The sequence below is a fragment of the Aulonocara sp. 'chitande type north' Nkhata Bay genome, linkage group LG14, assembly GCF_057382095.1.
Source record: "Aulonocara sp. 'chitande type north' Nkhata Bay isolate Kocher_YH1m ecotype deep benthic linkage group LG14, A_spYH_male_GT1.1, whole genome shotgun sequence".
Taxonomy (NCBI): domain Eukaryota; kingdom Metazoa; phylum Chordata; class Actinopteri; order Cichliformes; family Cichlidae; genus Aulonocara; species Aulonocara sp. 'chitande type north' Nkhata Bay.
In genome coordinates, this window is record NC_141357.1 from 16,133,635 (window position 1) to 16,147,278 (window position 13,644).

Genomic DNA, 13,644 nt, shown 5'->3' on the forward strand with positions numbered 1-13,644 from the left:
TGTTTAGAAAAAATGCGTCTCAACTGCTCCGATACTCCTGACACGTATGAGAATTTGCACAATTAAAATTAAGGAACTGACCTCCCAGCCCATTGTTCCTTCAGTGGGCTGGTTTCAGTCATTATGCAAATGCACTGTTTATAATATTTGGGGAAACCTGCAGTCAGCTGAGACTGAAGAAGTCACTTGGATGAGTGACGAAACGTTTCTCCCACAAAACGCTAAGTCCAGGTGAACAGAATCAACTTTTTGGAGATTTACTCTATTGGATGATTGAGAATGCATCAAGACATAAATAAGGGCTATTTGAACTATAAAGGATGCAAAGCTACTTTAATAAAGTCCAAGAATAAAATTATCATTACAAAAACAATTTGACAAAAAGCCGACCCTCACATTATCTTGTGGTTTCACAGGTGGCTTCTCTCCAGTGTCTGCAGCTTTTCTCCTGATAAAGGAAAATAAAAATACTAAGTTTAATAATCAAGCAGAAAAACTTGCAAGAGCTGACTGAATATAACGCATGTAATAAATGATTATTGATCAAAAGACAAGTGAAGATTGTAACTAGTTAATATAAAACCTTATGTGGCTTCAAACCTGTGGCGTCACCCACCTGCGTGCCAAGATGGCACTCATTTCACCCATCAAACCCCCTCCTCCTCCTCCTCCTCCTCCAATGGATGCGTTGCTGCTGCGGGTGGACTCAGTTCTGGAAACTGGAGTTGGAGTTGGAGGAGCAGACGGGCCATCATCCTGCTGAGGGCAGCAAATAGCAAAAGGATGAATGGTGGTGTCACAGATCTACATCTCTAAATAACTCTTAGTATTGTGTCATTACAACAGCGGAATATCCAATTAGAATAATGAGAGAAGCACATGACAGATTGAGTGATTTGTCAATTGTATGCTAACGAGGCCTTTAACAGCAGCGGCAAAGTAACAGTCAAATCTGGCACATACACACCTTGGATACTTTGCGGAGTTTAGCTCCTGCAAGGGCAGCCGCCAAGCCCCCTCCTGCCCCTCCTCCCCCACCGCCAATGCCATTTCCGCCATCCGAAGTGGGCAGGGGTGGGGCCGGGGGAGGTCCTGTGGGAGGTGGTCCCGGAGGCGGGGGGATGCCAGCTGCTGGAGGAGGGGCAGGAGCTGGAGGAGGGCCAGGGGGTGGAGGAGGAGCCGGTGGAGGAGCGGGGCCTCCAGTGGCCAGTGGAGGAGCTGGAGGGGCTGGAGGAACTGGACAGAGAAGGACCATCAGTTTGCAAAGTATTCAGAGAAGATTCACACCAATGACAGCATGACGCAGGTAAACAAAATTCAAAACAATGCTTAGATGGCTTCTGTATGATACAGAGGGCATGACTGATCCTCACTATCTAAAACTGTCAAAAGCATAAACAGAGCATAGAGGCAGCACCTAAAGCACTAAAACAGCTCCTGCATCTAAAAATTCCAATTTAACTTAAACAGCTTGATTGATGCTCCATGTCTAGTGGTTTTATATTTTTCTGCGTTGGACAAACCACTTTTAATGTCTGATTTAATTGTGATTTGAATGCTGAATTTTCACTCTGCTGGACACTGGAATTACCAGCAGCATCTTATCTGCTTCCCAATCCTATAAGCACTTGGTTTATCTGGAGAGCATCCAGCAGCATGGTTTTGTACCCGGTGCAGCTGCACCCCCTCTGTGACTGCTTGTGGATACAGACACTCCAAGACCTTGATCGACAATTCTAATATATGATGTCTGATGTCAAGAAAGACGCGGCACAGATGTTGAGAGCACAGTTCTCGACGGTGTTGTGCATGAATCATTTACTATTACGGTTCAGAATTAGGGACAGCCTTCAGATTTTCCATCAACGTTTAAAAACAAAAAAACAAAAATTCAGCCAGTGAAAGAAAAAGTCACAACCTCTGTCTGACACGACCCTGTATCAGTCTTAAAATCCCCTGTTGTTTTTGGTACGCAGAATGAATTCCAGCTTTCCCTTCAGGGCGATCATGTGCTGCACATTTATCTGAGTATAACGCTGAAACAGAACAAAACTGAAGTGTATTAATGTCAAGTGGTGTTATGTTGACCAGCGCAGGTGTTTCCTGACCTGCAGCAGCTTGTCTTTCTCTTTCCAGCCTCTCTCTTTCCTGCCGCTCCCGCTCCTGTCTTTCTCTCTCCTGACGCTCCCGGTCCTGCTGTTCCAACCTCTGCTGCTCCAACCTGTGCACAAACAAACAAATCTGTCACATCTGTATGTGAACACATTTAAAATAAACCAAGAGCAATTACCATAAACTGGCCCACAATTAAATTAAAGTCTGAGACTCAGAAAGCCTTGAATCATGTGCAAGTGTCCTGTAGATATCTGAATTATTTATGCACCAGCCGCTGTTTCAGGGCAACTTCTAACATTTCAAACAAACAGTTTTATAAAATCTAGAGAATTTGGTAAAAGGACATGAGGTGAATTTCACTTTTAATTAGTCTATCACTAAAAAGTCCACAGCTGGTCAAAATGATCCAATGCGAGTTACCTCGGTTGGCTACATCTCTCTCCTCTCCCCAACACATCTGCCACTCATAACAGCTGATTACAGAGCACCACACATACACTGTACACAGTGTACACACACTAAAGTGCAGAGCCACACACATGCCCGTAATCACACATGATGTCAAGCAGCGAGCCAAGGAAAGGGTGAGGGGCGATCGCATTCATGTCTGTTATTCTGCCTCTTTTCACAACTGCTGAACATCATCGATGTTTACAGCTGCAAATATTACCCACAAACACCTGCATCTCTGTTGGACTTTTAAGGTTTTAGAAGCTCCCTGAGCCTCAGCGCGCCACTGGATAATGAGACAGCCAGGCAAGCAGCAATGCCGATTATAAAATCCACCTAGACTCTGATCTTTATCACCTTTTAGTGTAAATAAGATTAAAAGGTTAATGCTTAGTCCATGCGAGTCCAAGTGTCTCGCTGATGGGACAGGCTGATGGAGACATGGCGGGAAAATGTAAGCAGCATCCACTTTACTGTCTTTTTAACCTTTAAACTACACGGGCTGACTAAGGCTTTAACAGCGTCAGCGTCAAGCTAATGCCATCAAATCCTCTGCATATGCGTGTGTGCCCTAACCCTGCCAAGTGGACTACTGCAGAGCCAAAACAGCTCGACTTGCTATTGATTGTTATGCAACTGAACCCAGGAGATTGTTTGCATCAGTTAGAAAACATACACTTCACATGGCCGCACAGTACCGTAAGCTCACATAAGAGGTAAACAAAAAAGAATCAGAAAAAATATCTGATTATTAAACAAACAGTCATTTACGACCAAGCTGAAACCTGGAAATGTAATCAGAGTTATCAGCTGAACCAAGCCCAGAAGATATGCAAGCGGAGAAGCAGTAAAATGCGACCAGCGGTGGATTACAACTAGCAAAGTGAAGAAGGCGGACTGCATTTAGCAGAAAGTCTTCAAGGTACCTCCGCTGTTGTTCAAGCTCTTCAGGAGAAGGCCCATTTGACATGGGGCGGGGGAGGGTAGCATAACCTGCCAAAACAGAAAATAGAAAACATTTGTGATGATTACTATGAAGCAATAACTCCTGACACGCTCAAGTTTATCCAATCTGTGCTTTTACAGACGTACACACTTTTTTATATCTGTGCTGTTGATACTGTACAAAGTCTGCAGACAGTGTGGACAGCCACGATATGACACACAGGGACCTCAAATGGGTGGTGCCCACTAATCAAGCATTTACAATGCTACATTTTATCAAGTATTTTTCATGGCTCAGCGACACAGGATATGCAGAGTATTCATTTAAATAGCCAGCTGTTGTAAATAAGCAGAGGTAAGAACAACACTGACTATGAATAAGTGCTGAAACTGTTAAAAATGAACACATTTTAAAAAAACAAAACAAAACAACAACAGAAGTTCTAATTATGTGTTCGATGAATACCAGGATTCCTTCTGAGGAAATATTCAAACTATTTTCTATTTAACAGGATTGGATGGACACGTGTGGACTGATGTCTAAGAAATAGTGTGTTTAACTCTAACAGCCACAGTGTAGGACGCAGCTCTATCGCAGGTCCTTCATCCCAACAGCGGTCAGACTGTACATTACACACAATAGATACCTACAAAAATAAAGGTTTACTCCCACTGCACTTTATGCACATATGAAAAATATGACAATGACAAATACTTATTGTATATAGCAACCATTTGTAAATAGTAGAAATGACACTTGTATCATTTTTTTTCCTTATTTAAAAATAAATAAATAAATCCAGTGTTGCTGTAACATGTGAATTCCCCCAGTGTGGAATTAATAAAGTCTACGTCTAAATGACAAAATGTGATCTGAGTGAGTAATTTTCATGCATTTACACCAACTCTGTGCACAACTGTAGCCAGCACAGCAGCACGAGGCCAAACAAATAACATTATTTGACTTTTTTATATCTACCCAGCTACCCTGTTTGTTGTACATCACTGTGAATCATACTCATCACTTGAAGGAAGCTTGTTAGCAAGGTGTTTCATGCGGTCCAGGGCGGTGTTAATATCAGCTCAATCACATGCCTTTTTTCTCTAACTGATTGACAAGAAACACATCTGTGTGGTGTTAGTATAATGTTTACCATGTTCTGGCTGATAAGTTACCACAAAACAGGAAGTTGTAAGTTTGGGACGTTTTCATTCGTGCTGGAGTCATAAGCAAAGTCCATGGAGTAGATACAGATGCTAATTTACCTGCGTCTGCCATGGAGTTGAGGACCTCCAGAGCGTGGCTCATGCCATTGGCAAATAAAGCAGCATCCTCCTTGCTGCCAAAGTTGAGTCCCCAAACTTGTCGGGCATCCCGCCACTGGTGAAAATTAGGTGTGGCCTGATTATACTTGAGGCCTCTAATGATTGGACAGTTTATAACAACCTGAGGAGGAGAAAGAGAGCAGAGGAGTTACAAAGTCGTTTAAAAACAAATTATATATCCAAAACAACTTCTAAAATCTCCACAACCTAATATCCCTGCTTATGCATAACACGACTGTATCTGCTTAAATGTTTGTGGTATGCTGGTACAGATTCCAACCACCAGGTGGTGTGAAGCTTATGGAGCTGGGGAAAAACGTTCTGGGTTTGAGTGTTTGCCTGAATGTGCTGACATGCCATTTCACTATTTGTTTAACAGCCTCTGGATTCCACAGAGGAGAGGGGAGGATAGGAGACCCTGTCACAGGGGGGCAGCATGCACTGAATGTAAGGGTAGCAAGTTCATCTGCCACTGTAGACATCATCATCATCATTAAAAATAAACAAATACAACTTCAGTCTTCCTGTTTAAAAATAGCAAGGTAGTGTGTAGATGCAAAGAGAATTGCATCACGAATCAGGATAAAAGGAATCAAGTAAAACCTGTGGCATGATGAAAAGCCTTAATCCCGCAGGTTCCACTTGTGCTTTTTAACTCGTCTTAAATCACACCAGGATGCATAAAACAAGCGTGACACCACAAAGACACTTCTAAAGACACCACAGGCACAAGAAAAAAGAAAAAAAGAAAGAGGAGAACATGAAAAGGAGAGACAGAAAATTCTCATTTTCTTCCTGCTGCTCTCATTAACCACAAGCCTAAACTCACTTGGATGTTTCCGTCAGACACAAATATAGAGTCCTTACTGGGTATCAAACTACGTCCTAAATTGTCACAGGAAATGGCTGAACAGGCTAACTATCTCACAGGAAACATCTTCCACTTTAAGACACGTCTCTGGGGAACACTTCAGAGTGCTGAATGTTTAAAGAAGGGGAGAGAGAGAGACACTAAGACGGGCGTATCAAGAACAGACGCACCCAAACTCAGGCTGCCCTGCTTTGTAACATGGAATCGGTTCACCTTTATCAGCTGGGGAGTCATAATCTGGTGATAACCACAAAGACACGCCTTCATTATCCTCTGCTTTGAGCACTCAAAACTGAAGGAAGACTTTCCTACATGTTATGCCAAAGGCATGCTGACAATGCACAAAAAACAGCTTTGCATGTTTGCGTGCACCTCTCGCAAACTGACAGTAATCAAAAGCATGAATGTGGTGGAAGTGCTCTTGCTTAAGACAACAGTCGATTCAAAGCTCAGCTCAGCAAAATCTGTAAGATTAAAAGCACTGAAAGGAATTAAAACACAGGCTTAAAGATAAATAAGGTAACCCAGGGCCTGTTTATAAGTGTAGTTAAGAGCAGCAAGTGTTTGGATAAACGGCTGCAAACGGCGTGAAGCAGTGATCGTGCTCCACACGCAAACTTAACGGATTCCCTGCTCCACCTTTCATCAGGTTTCATTAATTCATTCTGTGCCTAAAAGTAAATACTTCTGTCTGCTAGGTTCATGCGATCATATTTGCATCAGTGTTTATAAAATAATGAAAATTCATAGTGTTTCTAATACAGTGGCTCCCCACAGAAGCCTTGCTTGCTCCACCCCTCCCCCTTTCTGTCTCTCTCTCTCAGAAACACAGACATCAGAGAGAAACTATGAGGAAACTAGTTAGACCATACACTGACCGGCCACTAAGTACACGTGATCAACTGCTCATTAATGCTAATATCTAGTCAGCCAATCTCATGGCAGCAACTCATGTACACATGGTCAAGATGACCTGCTGAAGTTCAACCCAAGCATCACAATGAGGAAGAAAGGTGATTTAACTGATTATAAATGTGGCATGATAGTGCCGCACAGACTGGCCTGAGTATTTCAGAAAGCTGATCTATGGGGATTTTCCCCACACAACCATTTATGGGGTTTACAAAGCATGGTCTGAAAGAGAAAATGTCCAGCGAGGGGCAGTTCTCTACAAGAAGATGTCAGAGGTCAGAGGAGCAGAGCCAGAGTGCTTTGAACTGATAGGAAGCCTGTCTAAAGAGCCATTTATTACAAGCAAGGTATGCAGAGAAGCATCTCTGAACCATTGAAGCAGATGGGTTAGAGCAGATGACTGCACCAGGTGCCACCTCTGTCAGCTAAGAACAGGAAACTGAGGCTAAATTTCACACAGGCTCACTAAAATTGGACAACAGAAAAATTGGAAAAATGTCATCTGATCCGATCTTAGGTCTCAGTGGCATAAACAACATGAGACTGGTTCCATCCCGTCTTGTAGAGCACCTTTGGGATGTGGTGGAACAGATGAATCCCATTATGGATGTGCATCCAACAAATCTGAAGCAACTGTGTGATGACAAGTTAGCATGGACCAAAAAAATCTGAAGAATGTTTCCAGCACTTTGTTGAATCTGTGTCATGAATAATTATGGTAGTTCTGAAGGCAAGAGTTTGTATACTAGCCAGGTGTACCCAATAAAGTGGCCAGTGAGTGTAAATAACTGCAACATAAGGTAGAGTCTAAAACTGCTCTGCAACCAAACAAGGGGACAGAAAATAGGTTTGGTTGTGATTTATTATCCTTCCTGTGGCTTCTTGGATGGGCAGAGGGTTTAGGGGGGAGGGACATAAACAGCACAGTGGTAGACGATGTAAAAATGTTCTCAAGTGCTTCTAATAAAACTATACTTACAGTAAATACTCTCCATATAACAAACAGATACAGTTTAGGGTATCATTTACAATGATGTCAATGAATGGGCACCCAGTATTCTCACTCTTGCTTACTCAGACACCTTTAAACAACACAGACGCCCACAGGCCACATGACAGACACTACACACATCTCACAAAGCCAGACACTATGCTAAGCCTGCCCAAAGCTGGCAGATGTACCTGCTGATCTGTCTGCATCTTGCGTCCCACTACCCTAAAGGCATTGTTGCTTGGGTTGTGATAGATCTGCACCCTGCTGAAGGTTTGGGGTCCGGTGCCCGCAGGAAGCCACTTCTTATTGCCATCGTCATAGATCATCACAGTGGCCCGAGCCTGGCAAATACTTGATTCACTGAAAAACAGAGCACAAAGAAGAAATCATCAACATTCGTTTGCAGCATTGCTTAGTTGACTCTTTAAAGTCTAAATAATCTACTTTTTGTCTGACTAGTACTCAGGCTTGTACTACCACAAGTTCAGCATTTCAAAGGGATCTTTCTGTTAACTTCATTTACCCTTATAGCCAAATAAAACTGGTTATTGACTCAGTAACCCAGGGTTCTAGTTACAAATGGGTTCACAGGAAGGAGTGGCGCTAGCAGCATCTGGCTAATCACGAACACAGTGTACTGGCAGCATAGGAATAGCAAAGTGTAATGTTAGAAAAATTTAAAACGCACAACATAGAATCAAAGCAACACAGGTGCTGCAGGGTGAGTGTGTGTGCCAGAGGAAAAGCAGTGTTCAGTATTCAAAGTGTTGTATGAATGCATGCAAGTTTTAGCCAGTAAGACTAGAAAGAGCTCAGATATGAATAAAGTTTAGCCTCCTTGAGGGTAAGAAGGAAAGCCAGCAAAATTTCCAAATGTAATTAGTTCTAATTAATGCTGATGGAACAATGAAACTGTTGTAAATTAATCTGAGGCCAACAGAGGAAAAAAGTAATAAAGCTGGATCTGAGAATTAACCTACTGACAGTCAGAGAAACGCAAAGACTTCTGACCTTCCTATTTCATATACAGAGGTCTCTGGGGTCTTGCAGGAATGGTGATGTTATGTACACACTGTCATGTACACAGTGATTTCATACCTGTTGAACATAATCTGCTCCGGAGCAGGTTAGGGTCAGAGTGCGTTACCATGGTGATGCCCCCCAGTAAGAAGTGATCCACCTTCACACTACAGAAAACTTCAGGGTTAACTCCGGGTTACCTAGATAAGTTGAAATCCTGCTTTGTAATATAGACATCTGGCAACTAAGAGTCGATTTCTGCTCTTCCAAGCCGGAACAAAAACACCCACTACATGCTGCCACAAAAACGAGGAAGAATTAAAACGATCCAAAGCCAAATTAAAGTACAGCCACAAAAATTAAACCACAGGTCTTTATAGTAGCGACGGCAACTTCAGCCGACAAAAGCATGAAAAGGTCTTTGTGAGCTCTGCTGCAAACATGTTTGTACTATAGAGTGTCATCGGAGAAATACACTAGACTGTCGTTTTTAGGGATGTGACAAAAACAGATACTTCAGTACCAAATCGATACCAACATCCTGAAAATGTGGAGGTACTTGTTCTTCTAAAGGTACAGCTGGGTACCTAACATACTCTAGATGCCTTAAGAGGAAACTCAGTCCACAGCAACAGTGTTTCATTTGTTTTGTTTACGTTAGCAACATGTTCTATTAATAACCTGAAATGTTTGCAAAAATGAAAAAAATTAAATAAAAATTTGGAAACATTCATTTGTGTTACTGCTGAGAATCAAGGACAATTAAGCAAACTACTAAAATTTCAGTTACACTGCATTTTTTGTATAAGGACAAAGAAGAACCAATATTAATTTATATCATATAAAGGCTGTGTGTTTTATGTGGGATTCAGCGTGAACTGCGGGAGGAACAGGAGAGGCCAACGAGGAAAGCTGAGGAAGAACTGCAGACAAATGAACGAAGAACAAAGTTTTTAGTCACGAGGGCCAGTCTTTCAAGACAAACCTAGTCTCATACTCACTAACCCACAAGGCCAGATTAAGAACATTTCAGTGTGTCCTAGGTTTCAAAAAACCCACAACACTAATATAACCAGCTTTGTTTGAGCTTCAAACGTGTCAGAAAACACACTAAACTGGAACAACAATGTCCTTTATTCACTGAAGTCTTAACCTTTATTTGCAAAGAAGCTGAAGTGTACATTCCTGTCTAAAAACTCTATATATTTTGTTAGAAAATGGGAAATAAGTACAAACATAAATGGAAATACAGAAAAAAAAAAAAGTTTGTACAAGTCTAATAATCTTGAAGTCAGTATTTGTCAATTTTGGTATGTCAACCCTTATTTTTCAGCACAGCCTGAAATCTCTTAGGCAGCTTTTGTTCATTTAACTAGTCTTCAGGAATAGTCCTCCAGGCTTCTTGAAGGACATTCAAAGGTCTTGTTTGGATGTTGGCTGACTTTTGTTCTGTTCTCTGTCAAGATGATCCCACACTGCTTCGGTAATGTTGCGGTCGGCGTTCTGGGGAGGTCAATTTATGGCTGAGAGTGATACATTGTGTGTTTTTCTATCCACATCCATATCTTTTACCACACTGGCAGTGTGTTTGGGATCATTGTCATGCTGAAAAATGAAGCTGTGCTAATTAGAGGTTTTCTAGATGGTACTACATGGTGGATAAAAAAAAAAATGAAATGAAGTGAAAATACTTTTCTACATTTATAACCATCCAACCATGGCAGAGCCTGCCTCTAGTGCAGGGGTGGCCAACTCCAGGCCTCGAGAGCCGGTATCCTGCAGGTTTTAGATGTGTCCTTGATCCATCACAGCTGATTTAAATGGCTAAATTACCTCCTCAACATGTCTTGAAGTTCTCCAGAAGCCTGGTAATGAACTAATCATTTGATTCAGGTGTATTGACCCAGGGTGATGTCTAAAACCTGCAGGACACTGGCCCTCGAGGCCTGGAGTTGGCCACCCCTGCTCTAGCACCTCTCTCGTGACCTCCATACCTACCTATAGCAATTTGAACTTTTTGGGTCATTTGGTATACCCCACCCATTCCTCCCCGTTTTTCTTCTTTAGTTGATTCTTTAAAAATCAACTGAAGGCTAGATTTCCTACTATTTCTTAAAGGACCTGACTTTCAGATACTGTTTAGATAGAAGTGGCAAGCCTTCAAAAACCTTTTCTTCCACCTGTTCAGTTTCCTCTGATTTCTTTAATGACATACTGCACACTATGCTGAGCAACGTTTTAGTGAATAACTCTTTGGGCCTTTCTGGAGCAAAATTACTATTTTGTGTTATTGTGGCATTTATTTCAAACATTAAACTAAAGAATTATAAACACATTATGTGTTTTCGCAACAGGATGCTAGCAACAAAGAGCCTAAAGATATATTTTACAACTGGTTCTTTGTTCTCTGTTATCTGTAGACACAAAACTGGTTCATGTTTTGAGTGTGGTGTTTCTATGCTGAAATGATTCATAGATCAGTCTTAAGTGACTGAACAAAGAACAAAAATAAGAACAAGGAATGAACTGAAAATGAGTGAAAAAGCCGCCAATGTCAGAAGAAAAACCCGGAGAATATTCCACATTAACAATATCCACAAAGTCTAACGTCTTCAAAGCGACATAAAGAAATCAGTAGCCTACACGTGGGAAGAAAAAACAAAACAAAAAACCTAAAAATGCAGTATGGTGTTGATAACTGCTTGGATAAACAGATTAGTTTGATCCCAAACAAAACGCAACAATGGAAGCCGACAAAGACGGGAAGTTGTGCCGTGCTCTGCCAAACAGACGAGTCACTGGAATCTTCCACCTGCTTTCCATCAGCCTCCACCTCATCACACTTTGGAAGAAAACAGCCACATGTGCGCTGACATCAGTGGTATTAATAGGTTTATGCAGACAGACAAACAAAAAAACAAAACCATGTTTACTCAGGTATCTCGGGTAGGGCAGACGTGTTTAAAACAGAGATCTTAGAATAAACAAATATTCCTTCTCTACACACATATTTGCTTTTTCCTTGTGTATGCTGATAACATTGGACCAGAGTAATGGTGTAACATTTAAATAAATACCACTAAACACTGTAAAGTCTGTATTCATTCATTTAACTGTAAATCTTAATATATGCATGTTAATGTGCATGCGTGTCTCAGCTTAAAGCACAGCAAAACAGAAGAAACCAAAGTGTCGATAAATGGTGAGTAGAGGAGTTGTGCAGATGCAGAACAACAAAGGTTTTACGATCCCTCCCCCTCCTCTCCTTATTTTCCCTGCATGGTCTCCCTATAGTCCCCTAATCCATCTCTTCCACCTCTCCCTCCATCTGTCCCGCCCGTGATACAATCTGCTACTTCCTGTGACACAGCACCAAAGCCCAGCCCACTTCCTGTTGCCAGCAATGCCTAATAAGGACTCATCCAGCCTGAACAATGGATGCATGCATGCACACACGGAAGAAGAAGAAAAAAAAACAAAACAAAACAAGGCCATATATATTATATACCTAATTATATATTATACGTTATGCAACTTCATAAAAATTCAGTCCATATTTACTAAAGAACAGCAAAAACAAAACAAAAAAACAAACAAGGATAGTAAGGAGCCAAGCATTAGGATTTCATGAGTGATTAAGTGTCTGGGATTGTGGACTCCAACCAGGAACAACTTGAATTTTTAGGCCTGCAAATATCCCGAAACAGGAGGATGTCTGGTGCAAACAGTGTGTAAATTAAACATGCGTGTGTGTAAGTGACTTCACGACAGCCACGCAGCTTCAGGTTTGCTGTCAAACTTCAAAATGCCTTCCTGTTATTGTGTTATTTGGCACATGTCTTACAATAACTGCGCTGATATTAAATGTTGGCTCACTCTTTCCAGAGTGACTTTTTGTTGTCTGTGCTACCTGTAGTCCTGTAGACATTTGTGTGGGTGTTATCTGTCTGGGGAAAAAAAAAAAATAACAACAGAAACCCCTTCTTAAAATACTGGGTTCAAGTCAGTCACTGCAACTGTGCATATTTTTCTTCCTCTAAGGTTTGCAAACATCAGTTAACAACTAACAGATATTTTCAAACAGGTTAAAAGTTCTAAAAAGACATTTTTGCAGTGTCTTGTGTTTCAGAGACTAAAGATGCAGTTCTATCATATCTGCATGTACATCAGTCATTAAGTAACAAGCATGTGCATTAGAGGGGCATAGATAGGTCATGAAGTGCCTGGGGATGGGAATCACTGGGAATTATTTTGAACATGATAATACAACTCAAAAGAGAAAAAGAACAAAACAAAAAAAATACTCCATTATTTAGTAACTACTTATCATCACTTTTACTTCCCGTTTCTGCCTTATCCCTTCATAAATCCTTCCTTATAATTGTCTACATATATTTAGTTTGGTAACACGAGTAACACACCAAGAGATACTTTTTTTTTTAAATAATATGTTTACATACACATGCATACACATATAGCTATACACACACAGTGTGTGAAGAGTGGATAGCGGACAAGAGCACCCAATCAAAGTCCTTCCTCCTCCTTCTACCCTGCAAAAACCATAATTTTGTTCTACATTTTAAACCCGAGTTGTGCTGGGACAGTGAGTAATGAACTTCAGCAATCTGTTCCACAACGTCACTCCACATACAGACATGCAAAAACTTTTTAACATTGCACAAACACAGATGTTTTAAATCGAATTCCCCGCTTAACCGGATCCTCCATCTCTTAAAAAAAAAGAAAAAAAAGAAATGTAGTGTATTGTCAGGAAGCAGGCCGCTTATTGCTTTATACGTAATTTGTGCAGCATGACAAAGAACATCAGTGAGTTTTAATAGTTGTGACTTCAGGAACAGTGGATTTCAGTATTGTGGATTATCGTTATGGCACTTTAAAGTGAACATTTGGAAGTATTGCCCCAAACCTTTGCACAGTAATTCAAATACAGTGACATCTGTTGGTGTCAGTATAGACAAATTCCCATTTAATTATTACTTTTGTCCTC

At 41.1% G+C, this 13,644-nt stretch overlaps 1 protein-coding gene across 3 annotated transcripts in view; it reads right to left on the minus strand.

Moving 5' to 3' along the window:
- The window catches only part of vaspb (vasodilator stimulated phosphoprotein b), a 37,525-nt gene that overhangs the window by 5,341 nt on the left and 18,540 nt on the right, over nucleotides 1-13,644 (minus strand). For 2 of the 3 annotated variants that reach the window (XM_086261222.1, XM_086261219.1), the window contains exons 2-8: nucleotides 7,802-7,973; nucleotides 4,777-4,957; nucleotides 3,492-3,558; nucleotides 2,109-2,221; nucleotides 968-1,236; nucleotides 617-759; nucleotides 397-448 (exon numbers count right to left, since the gene is read on the minus strand). In XM_086261222.1, coding sequence (XP_086117348.1) covers nucleotides 397-448; nucleotides 617-759; nucleotides 968-1,236; nucleotides 2,109-2,221; nucleotides 3,492-3,558; nucleotides 4,777-4,957; nucleotides 7,802-7,973 — 997 coding nt within the window. The remainder of the gene's footprint in view (nucleotides 1-396; nucleotides 449-616; nucleotides 760-967; nucleotides 1,237-2,108; nucleotides 2,222-3,491; nucleotides 3,559-4,776; nucleotides 4,958-7,801; nucleotides 7,974-13,644) is intronic. The other variant, XM_086261220.1, reaches the window with a different exon arrangement.